At 44.7% G+C, this 18,637-nt stretch overlaps 1 protein-coding gene across 4 annotated transcripts in view; it reads left to right on the top strand.

The window, feature by feature from the left end:
• The first annotated feature begins 518 nt into the window (after positions 1-518).
• Positions 519-18,637, top strand: part of GTPBP1 (GTP binding protein 1) — a 40,549-nt gene continuing 22,430 nt past the window's right edge. For 2 of the 4 annotated variants that reach the window (XM_085601284.1, XM_085601283.1), the window contains exons 1-2: positions 1,124-1,357; positions 14,473-14,584. In XM_085601284.1, coding sequence (XP_085457410.1) covers positions 1,196-1,357; positions 14,473-14,584 — 274 coding nt within the window. In that variant the 5' untranslated portion in view covers positions 1,124-1,195. Of the gene's footprint in view, positions 737-1,123; positions 1,358-14,472; positions 14,585-18,637 lie in introns of those variants that run through there. The other 2 variants (XM_085601286.1, XM_085601285.1) reach the window with 2 other exon arrangements.

The raw sequence follows: 18,637 nt of genomic DNA, 5'->3' as shown, positions 1-18,637 counted from the left end.
AACAACCGATTCTTGAGCTCCGTGTGAGAACACGCTTTGTAAACAAAGAAAATGGCCGCCGCGCATGCGCGGAAACGGCCGCCTCAGATTCGAAGTAAACAGAGAAGCACGCGCGCTAGCGCGAGCTTCTCAGCCCCTTTACTCCCACTCCACTGAACTCGGACACCGACGCTCGAGCGAGCGTCACGCCCTAGGGAGGTGAGACCACGCTCCCTGCATGTGCGCCGCGCGAAGCGGAGCAGAATAAATAAATGAACCGCGTGAGACAGCGCGCAACAATGTATCAGTAGTAAGTACAAATTGTAAGCGAGCGCGTCCCAACAGTAGTGCACAGACAATAATGCAACAATGTAACATGAGTAAGAAGAAAAAGGCACTTAACTGGCTGCGGAGCAGCAAAGAAAGAGGACGTACTTTCTACTGTTGTACCTTTTATATGAGAGACTCTATGGTTGGTCACGTGGTACCCGGGTACTCATGGGTACTGTAGTTTTTTCGTTTCATAAACGGTTCTGATTGGCTGCTGGGCATTTCTAATAAAGAAATGAGAAAGCATAATCGGAGCCTCCTGTCCTGACATAGAATTCGAAATCTTTCTTCTGTTTTTCTACCACTAAATCGTGGAGGAGTCTTTCTTTGATGTCTGAAAGGCTTCCTTTCTGGTACTGAAAGGAATTATTTTTATGTCCATGACCTGGACTTTCGTCTTCGCTCTATTGCTTGCATATTTCATCAGGTAAGCAAACTGCCCCGCATCGCTTTGACGAGTTTTGCTACTGTAGTTGGAGAGCCCGGGTCAGCCCGCCCACGCTCTATATGCCCTAAGCCTCGTTTTAAAGTCTTCACTCTATTGCTTGCATATTTCATCAGGTAAGAAAACTGCCCCGCATCGCTTGAACGAGATTTGCTACTGTAGTACGAGAGCCCGCCCACGCTCTATTTGCCCTACGCCTCGTTTTACAGTCTTCACTTATTGCATATGATGCCATGTCAAATTGAAGCAGATTCCCCAATCCATGATGGCTGAACATAGGCGGCATTTCCTTTTCAGAAATCGGTTTCGCAGCTGTCCATTGGTCGGCTATGAGAAGTACCCCGCCCCTCCGTGGATGCTCACTCCCTGAGGGCGTGGCTGCGCATGGGTGTAGGTGATGTGGCGCTATCGCGCGGGGTTGTTGCTGTGTTGTAGTGACTGATGGCTTCTCCGGCGACCTCACCTGGTGCCCTCCGCGCCGGATCTCCGGTCGCCCCGCTGCCCGCCCACATTTTCGGTCCGGAGGAGGAGGCCTCGGACGGCAGTAGCTCGGAGGGCGAGGGGGAGGGGCCTGGGGGAGGCGAACCCGACCTCAGTTCCAAGGTATTGGGGGAGGGGCATTGGGGGCCAGATGTGGGAGAAGAGAGGCTGGGGGTTGTTGATAAAATGGGGAGGTTGGGGAAAGTCGTGGAATGACACACATGTGGATGACTTGATAGCAGAGAGACAGAGCCCTGGAGAGAGAGGGTGCAGAAAAGAGCAGGGACCTAGCATGTGTTTCAATGTAATTGTGTTTATATAGCGCTATCTATCACTGACGAGGTGTTGAAATGCTTTAGGGCGAATAGCCCGCTATTCCCAAGATTAGCAGTTAATCTAGAGGTTAGTGTGGTTTGTTATGTGCTCTCAAGAAAAACAAATGCATGCATTTATTCCAGTTACTTAGTGATACATCATATAAACACCAGTTAGGTGTGATCATTAGTGAGGCTATGTGCTTTCAAGTGAATGGTTGGTTGACATAAATTAGGTAATATAAGGTCACATTGATAAGGTTTTGAAGATGAGGAGATGTGATCTATAAAATGTATTAGCAGCCAATAAAAGAATTACAGTAAGAAAGATCAAGGCATACCGACAAGAGACTGAGATGAGGCTCTAGGAAGGTATGCAGAGGATCGAAGGTAAAGTGGGTCACTCTGGAAATAGAAAAGAGAGGAATCAAGCAGAAGTAAGTGAAGGTACATTTTTCATGCAGGGTTTTAGCGGGAGAAGGCTTTCTGAGATAGCTATCAATCTGAGGATGTAAGCTGTAAGAAAGAAACAACATTATAAATAGTGCCCCATTTCCAGTGCAGACAGCTTAAACATGCAACTCCGAAGTGTACTCATCATTAGAACATTAAGAGCCCTAGCCTAAAGGAGCACTTTTGAACGTAGGCTGGTATATCACAATCTTGTTACAGGGACTGTATGTTGCATAGGGGAAGTTGGTGCAGAAAAAACAAAAAGTCTCATTTAAAAAGCTTCCCCCAATATTCGGTAATTCAAGTTTTCTTCTCTCACTAAAGCTGAGTTATTTGGCAATGCTGAGGGTGTCTTGTCAATGCGCAGTCAGATTTATACCCTGTCACCTAGTCCTATCCAAGTGTATATTTTGTGTGTTTGTGTATGCGGCCAGTGTATTATTGTACGTTTAAGTGAAGTAGAGTGAGAGAGGCCTGTGGGTTCCATTTTGAAAGCCCCTGGCCTGTTCCTGTGTACAGTAAAAGTGTGGTGTTGTTTTCTAAGACAGTAGAAGTGTATCAGGGGAGGTGAGTAAAGTAAGGACAAGAGACAAGGCTCCTAAAGAAATTTTATTTGATCTTTTTACTAAGAGTGTCGCCGTCTATTAGATCTTTTTACTAACAGTGGCTACTGTCTAGTCTTCCTGTAGCACTGCATCTTGATGAATGCTAGAGGTAAGGGGAGGGGGGACTGCAGTCTCTGTTTTTCTGAATTAGAAGGGTCTTTTATGTAAAAAACACCCGTTTGTCTACTTCCTGGCCACTGTCTTTGTGGCTATTCGTAGCTAGATGCACATAGTTCATAACTTTGTTACTCTGTTGTGGGTGCTCCAGGCTGGAGACTTCCCTGCTGTGAGGAGCATCACCCACACAAAGGCTGTGACTGCAGAATAGGATAGAGAGGGAATTGAAAGCAGAAGCCACCCCAAACCAGATCTCCTTCCTGCAGATTTCTGAAAAAATAACACATCCTGGTAATTAAGATGTGTTTCTAATGCGCCCGCTGCTGGTCTCGTTCACAGTGGGTATTAAATGACTATTGTTTACACAGTGTAAGACACCAAACAGCAGATATTAAGACGGCACAGCAACATGGAGGGAAGCAGTACATAATTAGACACTCTACAAATCAACACATAGTGTGACACAGCAAGCTGGGGGATGCGTATCTCCTTAAAACAGCATTGATATTTCACCTCAAAATAGGACTTATCATACCCCCAAAAGTTTAAAAGACCATGCACTTTTAGCTGGCGGGGTTCGTGGTCCCCCAGGGGTGCACCTGAAGCTGGGGAGGCATCCCACACGGCAACAAATGGAGACCTACAGGCGTTGATGAAGCACCCAACGAAAGGACACACAGAGCAGACAATGCGAGCTTCCGATGGAGAGGGGCAAAACCAAAACAACGCCAAAAGATCCTTCAGGGACATCACACGGGTGCAAATGAATAACAAGCATTGCCATAGCCAATAGGCCTCGCCTTTGGGACCTTATAAGTATTTAATTATGCAGCACAATATCCTTGGTGCAACATCAACTGTTGCATGGTTTAACACTTCTAATGTCTCAAAGGCGAGACCTATTGGCTATGCCAGTGCTTGTTTCAATAGTGGCAACACAGACATTAGACAATCATGTGGCTCAATGATTAGAGCGGCAGACCCTGATGCAGAGGTCTAGCCCGGGACCAGGGTTCAATTCCCCACCTCGGCGGGTCTTGGGCTCAAAATTCCACGGACCTGATAATTCTCGCCTCGGTGCCATTCCAATCATGGAGTCCCACTCTGCAACTCTGGGCAATAGCTTGCTTAATCTCCACAATGGCCCCCACAACGCTAAGGATGCCTGGCCTCCACCTTGGGGGTGCCCAGGAGTGGACGCCTCACAGGGAAAGCCAGGATGGGTTCCACAGCGGTATTCGTACAAGCGCCTTGAGACCCTTGCGGGTGAGTAGTGCGCTATACAAGTATCAGAGGGAGACATCATTTTGAAGTACTCACAAATCAGGCAGTTCGGGTATCCGTTTGATAGGAACGTTGTTAAGGTTTCCAGATATTTTCACATCAATCCTTACTCTTCTGAGCACGTTGTATAGAATATTTAGGCCTACATTAAAAGAAGTGACTGAATGATCAAGTAAAAAACATAATTTAAAGTCACTCTAATATTTGAAAGTTAGGGAGTCATCCACTTCAAATATTGAACGGGGCTGTTTTGTTTGTGTCCATTGCAAGGTTTCTGGAGATTTCTTGACTCCTATTGCACAGGATACAACTAATTTTCAAACGACTGCCTTAATCCTACATGATACTAGGGCCAGGTATTAGGATTTCACGCTAGTGAGGGGCATCTCTCCTTTTGGAAGTATGTGGGGTAGCTACAAAAATCCGCCCAACTTTTTTTAGCTTGGTCATAAATGTTAGGCGTTTAAGTAACCTTTTAGAAAAGACAAGGTGGTTCTTTAGTAGCCTGAAGAATGTAACGTTTCTTTGGGAACTGCAATGTGCGCATTTATGAGTACATATTGATACACCCCAAACCCTGCTGGAGAGGGACAGAAAACTGTACATCGATATGAGGTTAGGAGACCATCGGAGACCGGGTACAGTAAATTAACCCTACCATCCCTACACCCAGTTAAGTGATTCACTATTTAACTAGATGTTGGAGCTGTAATTAAGACTCCCAAATGTTTGCATTATTCATTGATGCTAAATAAGGATTAGTATCGTCATCAGCAGGATGGCTTTCATTATTGAGGAGTTGGGGCTAACCTGCAAATGCTGCTCTTCACGTACGCCAGGAAGTGAAAAACAGGCGGTTTGCACTTTTCAAGCACTCGTGCTTATGGCGGCATCCACATTGCGGGTACGAGCAGCGGCGCACAGATGCCATCTGTTTGTAATTAACGTGGCTGCGCCGCTGCTCGCTCCCACAAGGTGGATGCCGCCACAAGCACGAGTGCTTGAAAATTGAAGATCGATTCCTAAAGGCCCTCTCCTAGAGCAGCGCATGACAGGCTAGAGCAAAGTCTATTGCGTTTCCAGCTGGACCTGTGGGCTTTAATATGGCAATGGAGCTATAGTGTCATTCCCATGCGAGGCATCACTAACTGTCCCTGGGAGTTGCCATGAACAACCATGCACCAGTCATACATGCTATTAAAGGGCAACCCTCTGAGGGACACTTCATAAACTGCTAAAGGCTTCGGTTGTCAATGGTCTCAAACAAAATATACACAAAATCTTGACAAATTAAAATAAAATGGAAGCCATGGAAAAAAACCATAGTTTAAAGTATGACATCTTCCGACACAAATGAGAAAATAAACCTGCAAAAACCATGTCCTGGTTGTATTGTGTGTGTTTCCTTAAGTATAAAGTGCGTTGCCTTGCGGCGCTTTGGATGGATTTGGTGACAGCGATGGCACTCGGGGTGTTTTGTGTGATTGACAGGCGCTTTGTGCTGGTTGGTGCATGTGAACTGTACTCTGGCGAGATTTCAGGGTTTTGGGTAGAATTTTATGGGCTTGAATGGTGCTAGAGTACCAAAATGGGTGCCTCACACCGGCCCCTGTGTACACCATTAATACATGGCCCCAGCTATTCGGGGTTACAAACAAGTACCCGTTACTCTGGCCCTCGGACCGGGCAGATTTCACAAGTTCTGTAGAGTGCGCCTGGTTGATAAACCTGGCCTGTGCCTCTCCTGGTTACTCACAGTTCAGAGGCATCTCCAGCCTGCAGTTGTGTACTTCATCACTAACACTACACCAGAGTACACAAGCTGTAAGGAGTCTGCAGCAGAACACAAATACAAAGGGAAGCATAGGGAGTGCGGCAAGAGAAACCAGCATTGGCATAGCCAATAGGTCTCGCCTTTGGGACCTTATAAGTGTTTAGCCATGCAACAGTTGTATAACTACATACTTATAAGGTCCCAAAAGCGAGACCTATTGGCTATGCCAAGCGGCAGCTGAAAGTTAAAGCGATCGCGATCAAACATCAAAGCGGCCATGCGGCCGGAAAGTGAAAGTAATTGCGGTAAAGCGCGGTACGCGCTCGCGCACATGCACCTTAGCTCTAGGCCGGCCTGGTAGCACTTTTTGTAGCCCTCTCAATAAGTCTCGCCAGACCAGCGCATGCGCTCGGTCAGGCGAGACCTAAAAAGGCCTGTCATGGTACGGAAGCACCATGGGCCCTACGGGTATGCTTTGCACTCATGTAATGCATACAGAGCCTTAATGAAAAGTTAAAGCCCTCGGATACCTTGACATTTTTGACAAACGAGCACCTGCAATTATGCACCAGGAGGCAATATTGCTGTGTGCTGCATACAATTTCGGCAAGGACTTACCGCATGCAGAATGAGTGCTGTTTAAATCACTATAACACCATTACATAGCACACAAGATCAGTATTTTAACTCCACAATTTGTGCACATATGAAGTAATCAATGCAAATCCAGTTTTTACTGGTGGCGCACAGGGCTCTACGGATGGAATAAATACATGTGGACAGTGCAGAGCCCACCTGAGGCTTTTAGCACTGAATACTCCAAGGCCATAACCCCAAACTGGTCTTAAATCTGTTTTATTCACTGGAGCAGCTTTTATCAGTGTTAATATATTAAATCTCTTTATTTAAAGATTGGACTTTATTACAATATAAAGTATGTCCACCGTAGGGCTAAAATGCAGAGTCCGCCTTGCAGGGCCTCAAACGTGCCACACAGATTATACACACAGATCTCTGCAGCAAGTGTGCAATCAAATGATGCCAATTCCGGTTTTCCACCTTATAGTATTGTAATTATATAGTGCTTACTACCCCTGATGAGGTGTCGAAGTGCGTTTCGTCCAGTAGCACGCTACTCCAGAACTCAAAGAGGATTAGTGGTGAATAGGTATAGGGAGATATGAAATTAATTTGAGCGGTGGACATGCACGTTTGTTATTTGTATTGAAAAAGGATAGTGGAGGGATAGAAGAGGGAAGGGTTTGCATTTATATAGCGCTTGCTACCCTTGGTGAGGTGCCATAGTGCTTTTCGGCGGAAAGCATGCTACTTCAGAACCCAAACAGGAATAGGGAGCAATTAGTATATGGAAATATAAAATTAATTGGAGCGGTGGACATGTGAGTCTGTTAGTTGAATTGAAAAGGATAGTGGAGGGATAGAAGAGGGAATGGTCTAAAAAGGTTTTTTTGGTGATCATAGGAGGAAGAAGTATGGGATAAGTTAAGGGGAGGTGGAGGGCTCACAAAGTTTACATTATGGTGTCACAACATTACATTTTTTGCCATCTACAAAATTGACCCAACCGCTTTTAGCTGTCTGCAGGTGAAAGCCTCTTGTGGACTATACCAAAATATTTGTAGTGAACTTATAGCACACCCATAGCTTACTATTGGTCGTCTTTGTCACTCATTTGCTTGCTTCTTATTTAATAGTTTGCCTTCCTCTTGTGTTTACCCTTGCCCTAGTATATAACCTCTTTACTATGTTTGTTTATTTCACAACTTATCCTTTGACTGATCCTATTTAGGGAACTACTTTTCTTTAGGCACTATGATTTTCGAATCAATCTTGTGCACATCAGCTTCTGCTTACGCCGCAAAAGTTTTTCTCTCTATCTCTCTTATATATATATATATATATATATATATATATATATATATATATATATATATATATATATATATATATATATATATATATATATATATATATATATATTTTTTTTTAAACTCTCTTACCTGTCAGCACAGCATTGGCCTCGCAGTCATGTCTGACAGTATTTGGAATTGGTTAAAAATAAATACTAACATAGATAGTTTTCAGTAAGTATTTTAAAAATCAGTAAAAATGGAAAACTGGTTGCCTTAATTATAAAATTGCACACGTTCCTGTTGTTCGTGCTTCTAGAACTAGCAAAAGATTTTTCCTCTTATCTGTATGTGCAGCTGGAATTATGAAGTGCACACCTGGATGTATTCTTTTGTAAATTATAATATAAAAGTTATATACTTGATTGTGGACCTGTCACATGTAGCTTGCATTATAAAGGTGTATTATTGTTTGTCGGTGCCACCTGTGTAACATCTGTTAGAGTTGTGAAATTGTTTTTGGATGTTGCTTGGGAAATATTAGGTTGTTCCCTTATCCACAGATCTGTTTGTTACATGTGTACCTGGCATAAAGGTGTTCACGTGTGTGTCTATTATACAAGGAATTTGTGATACACATTTGTACACATCTGTGGCTCTGTTTCATGCAGAAACATACTCTAGAAAGTTTCATCTGTATAAGTGTCATTATGTAGAGTGCGTCTCTCTATAAAGCATTAAAGCGCTGTGTAGGAAAAGGACACCGTAGTGGAAAGCAAAAGCCACTTACAGGTAGTGGACTGGCTCTTCAGAATGCTGTAGGTCTGTAGATCTGTAATTGCATGTAAAAATGTCTTGGGTGGATATGTGGTAAGTTGAGCTTTAACTGTACAAGTGGTGTCTGGATCCGTCATCTGTGGGTCTCCATTGTAGAGCTACACCCACATTTGTGAATCCCGTCACTTGATACATGTGAAATGCCTTTGTAGGTGTCAATAGATCTGTTGTACTGGAAGTCAAACTCGAACGTAACTGGATTTAGCGTTCAGTGAAGGCACACTAGCAAATTGCATACGTGTTTGAATTGGGTACGCTTGCCTGCTTACTGATTTGCACATCTGTGTGTCTTTTTTTCCTTTGCACTCTAATTGTTCAAATCAGTGTTCATGTTTTGCTTATGCAACTATTGTGCTGCACATTTACCCGAAGCAACACGTGCACATCCCTTTGTCTGTAAGCAAGCTGGGTGTTGGTGTGTCTGGTCCCCTTCCAGCCACACACATTTGGCACAGTCCTAAGAAGTGCTCCCCACATGCTGGGTGTCTTAAGACTGCATCCTCTATACTGATCTGGCACTAAGGTTGTCAGCATAGGATATGCTGAGGAATGACGTGTGGAGATATACTACCCTGCCTCCAGTGATAATCGAGTAGACAGCAATGGGTTTGCCTGCGAATATTCGCAGGCATTGGAGACCCTATTGGGCTCGCCTGGGCTTAAGCAGTGTAGACAGACTGCTGTTTGTGTGGGTCTGGGCCTGACTCAGTGCAGAAGGCCCCACTCGTAACCGAAGCCAGGACTTTTGTCTCACACTCTACTTGTGGTCTCCCACTGTAGCACACATCTTATCTCCTTGCCAGCTCTGTGGCTCAGAAAGGGAGTGGTGTCTTTTTAGGCAGCTAAAGCCGTTTTCCTGAGACCCATACTTATCGTTAGACTCCCGCAAGGGAAGCAAACCTCATCTTTTCCCGAACCCTTCGCCTTGAAGCCCTGCTATGTTGGTTTCTTGGATTGTGGGTAAGCGACCCATCGCACGCCAGTACGGGATGGCAGGGGGCAGAAAGAAGGGAATGCAGGCGCAGAAGAGACGAAAAAATGGATATGTGATGTTAGTTGGTTTTGTTGTCTTTAGTCTGCTTTGGGTAGCGTTGAGGGAGGTGAAACTTGTAGCATTTGAGGTCACCAGACGTTACCTCTGAAACTAATTACAGCCCAAGAACATCGGGAACATTAACAGCTGTATTTCACAAAGACACCAAATATATGTTCTTTATGAACTGCTTCGAATAAATGCAAAAAAACGGTAGATTTGCACCATGGTGCAAGTCTATTGCTATGCACAGCCATTGTTAATACCCTTGGGTTGGACCAGCATTGTCCCCAAGGGAGCAGACCCCTTTTCTGATGGTCTCTTTTCCACAGAATCTAGGTACGGTCTGATCTGCCTATCCTCTTTACATATAAAGCTACAAGTGGTTCCGTTGGGTAATCAATTCGCACTATGTCACCTCAGTCACCCATTGAATTGTCTGTGTTTTTGTTATTGTGTTTTCTTTGTGAGACAGCCCCCATTGGTATTATTCTTCTGTATAAAATTGTTTACACAATCAGTGAGAAAAATAAAGAAACAAAACAAATAATCTAATAAATATATATTTTTTTTATAAAAACTTACTGAGGTGTGGTACATTTATAAAAGTCTAGTACAAAATCACTATTTATTGTGAAAGTAATAATCAGGTTCTGAACCAGTACCCCGTGGGACTTACCCAACAGAACCACTTGTAGCTTTATAACTATTAACCCAGGTTCTGAGGGATACAGGGTGACCCCATGGATCTTAATGGTATCCTCTTTATATAGCACACCATCCTTATCTGAGGAGTGGTAAAATCGGTTATCTCAAAGGAAGGCTTACGCTTGGCTGTTAGAAGTGGGGTTTTGTTATTCCAATTCAGTTTCACACTTGCAAATGCCTCAATACAACACGATTCCTGTCAGTGTCCTATTCTTTCAAGGGTTCCATAGTCTGGAGGAGTGAATGTGATCTCTACTGCTTATTGTACTGCCTGCCTCTCGTCTGATGGACTATCTGTAGGTCTGTCAAAGGGAGCACTGCTTTACATCCGGCAGTGTACCTGTTTGATCAGTCTCAGTCAACCTGGCCAACTAGTTTTTGGCTTCAGGCATGTATCCATTTAATGTTTATATGTATATTGTCTCAGCTGTGCGGTGTTTGGCAACCTAAACTTCGCAAAAGCTCTTTTCCTCTGATCCAAGGAACTACATTTTCGAAGAAACACACTTGCCACATTCTCCCTACTTCTTGAGTTTATCTTTCCTAAAGGTCATAGAGGAACAGATACCATTTGACCAAACTTCATTCATCCCAGTGCGCTTCAAAAATGTTGAAGAGGTCAGGTAGAGTGAGAGTTATCTTTGGTTTTTGACAGTGCGAAGCAAGGCGCATCTCCCTGTATGTAATATTCACAACCCATTCCCAGATCCAAGATGGCTCAGGACTCTCTTCATTTCTTTTTTTGGCCCTGGCGTCACGGTGATGTAGCATGGGTGCAGAGATTTAAGCATGTCCTATAGTCTGGAGGGTCACAACAAGCTTTCCTTCCCTTGAGACAGAAGACTGCTGTTTGTGTCATTTCTTTTAGCATATAGAGCGGTGGTCGCAGCAAACTATATTTTAAGGACCAGTTGTGTGATCAGACCAATTTGTTTTCGGTCACTTGGGTGGAGGCCTTCGGTCATCTCCTGTAACATTCTGTTTCTATGCGCTGGCTAAGTCCCTTGTGCTAATATCCCGAGTGTATGTTTAGTGTGTTGGTTGTGTGGTACATGCTTGGCATTGTTGAGGCAGCATGTGCAAGGGAGACATTTAGGATCCATTTTGGATGCCCCTTTCTGGCCCAAGATGGAGGGTGAGGACTGTTCTCCTAGAAAGTCCATGTTTATTGCTTTCACTCCTCTATACAGTACAGGAAGATACCCAGGCAGTGAAGTGAGGGGAGCAGAGACAGGACCCATTTAGATATTCTATGAGGTTTTTAGTTAGTAAGAAGCTGCTCAGTAATCTTCCTCAACACTACCGTTTGTGGGATAGTAGGGGTTAGAGGATAGGACTTCAGACTGTGTTGTGAAAGGTGAGGAAGCCTTTCTTTTGTTGATTTCTCCTGCACGTGGGCTGATGACAGTGAGTGAAGTAACCTCACACCTCTTGTGGGTGCTTGGAGATGACCCTGTGTTGAGAAGCATCTCTACACTTACAGGCTGTGTCTGAAGAACAGCCTTGAAAGGAAATTTGAAAGAAGGACCACCCTAAACCAGTTTGAGACAGTGGATCCTTATTTTCTGGTTGTCAGTTATGTATACATGTGGGATCCCAACCACCCCACTTTATTCCCGTTCTATGTCCTCTATGACCAAGGAAAAGAGTACTTAGATGGTTAGATGGCTGCTGTGCCACTGGACATGGTGTTTGCCTGACAGCCAGTCTTCCATAGGTCGGGGGACATAACTTGAAATCTCCATGTCTTCCTAGAGAAGCTGTGTACTGTTCTAAAGCGCTTAGAAGTCTGCCCCGCGGGAGAGGGAAGAAAACTACCCTGCAGAAAGCAAGACTGTCCAGGAAGGAACAAGGCCCAGTACATCCATGGTGGCTGGGGGGTGTTCAGAAGAAGCAGACTGCTGGAGAGAGATCCTGGGTGGATGGGCCATGTGTCACAGGCCCCGTCACCCCCAGAGTCTTCTAATTATTTCAGGCTGGAACAGCTAAAGTGCGATTGCTGAAGCCGGGTGAGGCTGTGCTTGTGTCCCGCTAATTTGCCAATGTGGAGCTGCATCTGCAGAATTCGTGACTGGCTACTGGGCTGCAACTACCCAAGTGTCAGTGGCCCTTTTGGGGTGTTGAACCTGTGGTCCAGTCGGCTAGGGCTTATGCTGCATCTGCTGAGTGTGAGGAACCTGTGGGTCTACACTTACTAATGGGACCACAAAATCGCAGAAATTTAGGTGACTGTGAAGAAGCAGAGCTCGTGTTCCACTGAATGCAAACCTTTTATTTAGATGAAGGACAACAGCCTGCTGGTGTGCCACTCTTCACGCAAGTTTATGGGCACACTTTCTGAGCACCGTCAGCCTGAAACCATTCTGAGAGGACTGACATATCCTGAGAAAAGTTAAGTCTTGAAAATGAGTCCACATACACATTGGAGGGTATGGAACAGCACCTATGCTATATTGACACTACTCCCGTTTACCCTTAGAGAGGGGCAACCCAGAGCTGTGGGAAGAGAGCCTGGGGACAGTGGAGACCGAGAGAGAGTGGGTCGGATGCAGAATCTTCCAAAGTAGCACTCAGAAACACTAACCTGTTTTGATTATTGTAGTGTTGAGTAGAACTGTATGATTAAAGATGCGCGCTGGGCTGGATGTTCACTTTATTGGGTCTGTTGATTGATTGTTAAGCTCTGAGTTTGAGCAACCACATATTACCTCCATGAGAAGCCTTTCACTACTCGACCTTGCTACCCTGAGTAAAGTGTTACAAGAATTGTACTTGGCCCAGTGTGCAGAGCCAAAGTAGAACAGGCTATAGGATCATAGGCAAACTACCTCAGACACTGTAGCTCCTGCTTGTTAAGTGACCCCCCTCCTGAACAATATCTGACATTTCCTTTGTTTCTAGGCTGAGACAATGTTGCAGATTGTGTGTGAGACTATTTTGAAAATGAGGAATTAAATGCATGTAATGAGCTTTTTCAGTTTGCAACTTGTACTGGAAAGGTGCCTGTCAAAGCTTTTCCAATGCTTTTGTTCCTCATTTGCTTGTGTTTTGTACCTTGCACTGTGAGAATTGCTAGGACAGTACTTCCTAATACAGTTTGTACTTGCCCCACATAGGCAGATATGGCTTTCAGGTCACTGCAGAAGTATTGCTTGTGTTCGGATGTCTGTATTGTAGCTACCTCTCCTGCCCACATGGTTTTTGTAAACAATGCTCAATAGATTGAAGCGTGGGAGCTGCTGCTCAGCTTGGCCAGGCAGTCTTGTTCACCAACACCTTGACTGGGCTAATCCACTATCGTGCCCCCATTCTTCTGTTTCTTAAGCTTCCCCAATAGTCCGGCATCAGGTTCTACTCGCTTCCTAGCTAATGGAAGGGTACTTGCTTCTTGGACCTCCAGCTCTCTGTCCGAGGAAGAAGTGCCTTTCGGCCAGAATGTGAGCTGTGGAACAGGAACACTCAGATCCTAGTGCAAACGTCTCACTTGGGCAAACCGTGTTTTTTTTTTTATTTAAATAAAAAAATTAAATAAAATGATATATAATCACAGCATAGCTCCGGTTTGCTCTGACAAAATTGGGAGCTGTTCGCTGCTGAAGAGGGGTATTGATATGTCAACGTGTGTGTGTGCTTCAGATACAACAATGAATGTACTTGAGTCTTTACATGATATTGCTGATCTGTTATCAAAACATGGTAATCTCGATGGTTCGTGGTTTGTACTTCTAGTATTTCAACACACTGAACTGTTATTTAAACAGAAATTTTGATTTCCCACAGAAGAGTAGCTCTTCTTTCGTTATTCCCTCCCCTTAAGTTGTATGTTTTTTAGGTCTCGCGAGCCAAAGGCTCGAAGAGACATTTTATAACTGGGCTTTTCAAAGTGCTGCCGTGGCCTAAAGCTACAGTGCACGTGAACGTGCACGCGCGCAGCCGCCAATCACTACTGCCAATCACTCGGATCGCTATTACTTTCGTTTTCGGCCGCGCGGCCGAATGCTTGTTGTTTATTGCATTGCTTCATGCTTGTGCCAGTGCTCGATGCACGTCTGTGTTGTCCTCCCGACTTTTGTCTCCCCCCCGCACAGCCACCCGCCCTCTGTGTACACTCCCCCAGTGCCACACGCCCGTTTCTCCTTCTTTATTTTTATTTTTTTGTCAGCTTTCTGCATGCCACTCTGTGGGTCCTAGTTTTTGTTGTATTCGTGCTCACCATGCCCTGAATATTTTGCTCCTTTGCAGCTGGTCCTTGTGAGCCCCAGCGGTGAGCAGTATGACAGTCTCCTTCGGCAGCTCCGTGATCGGATGGATGAGGGACGTGGAGAGACCATCTATGTCCTGGGGCAGGGATCCGGTGAGTCATTCCATTTCTTCACATTTTTGCAGAGGCTTAAAATTAGTCTAAAATGAAATTCCTGGTGACTACAAAAGGAATTGCCTCGGTTGATTCGTTCCTTTTCTGTCTGGTTCTGTTTTTGGCTGTGATAGCTGTCTCCTTGGCAGAGTACTGTCTGGAATCATCTGGATTAGCAGCCTAAAGTGGATTTCTAATCATGATCCTAAATCTTTAGGCAGAATTCAGGATCCTCGCCACCTCAATCGAAGAGTAGGCATCCATACTTACTCTTCTGTAGTTGTCTACTGTTTTGAATTTCACACGCTCAAATACTCTACGGTGATATGCAAGGCTATGTTGTAAGACTTACACATGCCAATGGAACATTGCCTTTTCAGGTTTAGCCTAGGCAGCGCTTGCGCGGTCTCTTCGATACATGTGGTATACACTTTGTGGGTTTACAGACTGCCCATCACGTTTTATTTGTGAGTTTGATTGTCCTTTAAAAAGGCTTGCTTGGTTGTGGTTAATGTTTCCTCTTTCTCCCTCCTTGTTTTAATTTGTTTCCTTTCATGGATGAGCACCTAACTACTGGTATCTTTCCACTTTGGTGCTTATCTGATCAGCTTGGTTTGAAAAAGGCTTTGTTTCCTGTCAATCACCATTTCCGTGAAGCTGCCTTCTTTTTTTCTTACTTTTTGTATTGCCATTGTTTATTTTAGAGTTGTAACTAGTGATTGTGTTTACGGTTTTTAAAGACTGCTTCTCGAGCGCATGTCCATGACTCGTTCGCAGCCCCTCCATGTCTTGTTTACATTTCTGCATTCTTGCCTTCTAATGGTGTATTTATGAGACTGGGATCAAGCCATTTAATCTTTATACAACACAAGAAGATGATGGACGAAGCGCTGAAACTTTTCAGACACACTTCCAGTCACTATTAGATCTGGGTTGAATCAATCATCGTACTTTAACTCACTTTGCCACCCCAGTTCAGGCCCAACCGTATGCAAATCAGTCTTGACCCTGTTCCTCATGTGGACAGTCCTGCTCGAACTGCCTAGCCATGTGTTCTCTGGACCGGAAAAGAGCATCCTAGAACCGGTTTTGGGGTAACACCCCTCATCAGCCAGGCTAGCTTGAATCTAGTGGCAGAGTGAGCAAAGGACCCACGTCTGGGTATACATACCCTGCCAATTTAAAGCAAACACAAGGAGATGATAGACGGAGCGCTTAAACTTTTCAGACACTCACCCCCAGTCACTATTAGATCTGGGTTGAATTCATCAACGTTCTTTAGCTCACTTCGATGATGGATTCAACCCAGATCTGTGACTATCATTAGGCTTTAAAACTCATATTAGATTAACACTGTTTTCAAACCAGCAGTCCCTTTAAGATGTCACTCCGAGCACAAAAGAAAATGCTAAACACGTGGCTTTTCTTTTTGGGGCTGATGTGAGTCTCACAGTGTCTCCTATCAAGGAGGTTACATTGTACAAACTGTAAAATACAGGTGTGCGCGTGTCGCTCCTAAGGTAAAGTGAAATCACTGGGATGTGCAGAATAAAAGAGCGCACCTTTTATTGCCGGAAATGCAAACACTTTCTGGACTCAGCGTATATTTTACACAACCTATTTTACTCTGGGAGCTGGGTGGTGTAAATAGAATATTCCGATGCGTCCAAGCAAGACACCATTATTTGTCGTGAATAACCATTTTAACAGGATTTGGTGAAAGCGTGTCCTTTCATTTAACAATCAAAGTTTGTATGGGGGCTGTTAACCCTTTTGTATCAGTTGGTGTTAATAGCGCTGCCACAGAATGTGACTCACCACGCTGCATAAATCAGTGTGTTAATAGCGCTGACACAATCTGCTTCACAGCACTTCTTAAATCAATGTGTGTTAATAGCGCTGCAACTTAATCTGCCTCACAGCGCTGCATAAAGTGCTTTTTCTTGCCACATAATTTAGTCAGCCCTGTGGCATTATTTAGTCCTTTGCTGCTGCATTATTCCAGTGACCCCTCACCCCCTCATGCTTGGTTCTGTAGTGTCCTGCAACTCATGAGATGAAGTTCCAGCTGGCTTATGCTTTCTTGGGTCTGAGGTTAGTAAATTAACACCTGTTACAGTGCTTAGAGACAGACATGTGGTATGAAGTGCTACATAAAAGCAAGTTCTTGTTCTAAGCAGGGTAGAATGAGGATGGTAGAAGGCACCCAGGAGTGAGGTCTCTCTGGTGAGTCGGGAGATTCCTGTCCAGATGTGCTGCAGTAGAATAAACTGCAGCCCGATCAGTGGCACCAGTGCAGGGGCCACTTAATGAGCCCCAAAGCGAGAGCGCGGCTGCTTGTCCAGTGTGATGGCGAGACTTGCTACTCCATGACATGGGCCTTGTGATGCTGTGGCAAGGCCTTCAATTACCTGCTTTTAATGTGGTGCAGAGGACAGCGCAGGGGGCTCCCAGCTGTTCACCCTATGGTTAGGGCAGGATCTCTACCAGGGCAGTGTGTGCTTACAGGGCAGGAGGCAAATGGTTTCTTTGGGCACTGGGTCCAATTCGGCACACTGCACCCACCTTTGCAGACGTTTTCAATAACCCTCAAACAATGCAATGTGATGTAAAAGGTAGCACCTATTTGCCACTGTGAAGGCTGAGTACTCCATGCTAAAATGCCGCGCAAACTGGAGTAAATGTGACTCCCTTATACCATTGGGTCTCAAACTTTGTCTTCGTACAGCAGCCTCTTCAGCATGCTCTACATTGAGCTCATACGCCTGTCCTGCAGTGAGCTCCTAAGAAAGTCCCATAATTTGCTTGTTAATTTATTGCCCTGCTGCGTACTGGTAAACCTGTTCTACAGCGTGCGCGTAAGTGTGCTCTTCAGCGTACTCTATAGTAAGCCTGCAGTGTGCTTTTTAAGTGTGGTCTACATTGTGCGCTTCATTGAGCCTGCAGTGTGCGTGTAAGTGCTCTGCAGTGTGCTTGCAGTTTTTTTTAATATAGCGCAAACGCAACCCAAAGTTATTGGAGCACTTTACATGAGCACCAGTTATATTTCACACAGACACGTTGATTTTTAGCCCTCAGCTGTAGACAGCACATGCGGTGTCTCGAAGAGACATGTTCTTTGGATTTTGTGTCTCCAGCCTGCCCATGGGCTTCCCATTTGCTGGCTCCATCGTCGCTTTCATTTTCTTTTCATTTGTCCATGGCATGCATTCGTCATGCCCCTTCCTGTGTTTAGCCCTCCCCAAGAGCATGGACCAATTACTACTATCCATTTCAGCTCCCATTTTAGTAAATGTTTTGGAGCACTTTACACAAGCGCTTGTTTTTTCCACTCGCTCCGTTGTTCTGTTTCAGTAAACAGGTCTTGTTCTTATCTTGTCACAAATGCGGCAGAGATCTGAAGCCGCCACATGTTAGTGCCAGATGTCCGTTATGTTTTCTTTGTGTTGGTAGTCGTAAAAAATAAAGTGGCTTAGTATTCCTTCTCTACCCTTTCCATGCGATATTAAGACTGTTTTCTGAGGCAACACAGGCCAAATTATCTTGTATCCAGAAGCGACCGAACGTAGCTGCCATCTTGTAACTGGGTGATTTTCATTCCCCAGTTCTACGGTCCATGCGGAAACAGAAATCCAGCTCACGTTTTACAAGAAGGCCATTCAGTTACTGAAATGACCCTCCGTGCTACTATCCACATTATATGCCAGCAGTGCTTTAAATGGAAATATCGAAGCAGACGCTGAATTTTCACTGCTATCGTTTCTGAAGAATACGTTGTTGGTGTTGCAATATTTCTGAGTAGTGCTCGAACTAGGCACGTTACCTACACCCTGCAGCCTCAGACTCCCCACTCACTTACTTTTTAACTTCAAACTAATTTCTCCACATAATGACATGTGCCGTAACCAGCGTCTGTAAAGCCAGCTTCTGTGTGTGGTCTCTGATTTGTAAAATGATGCACATGAATTACGTTGTGCAGTGCTACAGACAAATGGGGACTGTGCACTGCCCTCCGTATTGATGGACTCCTTGCATGACACTTGGTGACTTCCT

The sequence above is a fragment of the Triturus cristatus genome, chromosome 4_2 (genome assembly GCF_964204655.1).
Source record: "Triturus cristatus chromosome 4_2, aTriCri1.1, whole genome shotgun sequence".
Lineage (NCBI taxonomy): Eukaryota > Metazoa > Chordata > Amphibia > Caudata > Salamandridae > Triturus > Triturus cristatus.
Note: the sequence above shows the minus strand (reverse complement) of the source record. Positions and strands in the feature narration are given on the sequence as shown.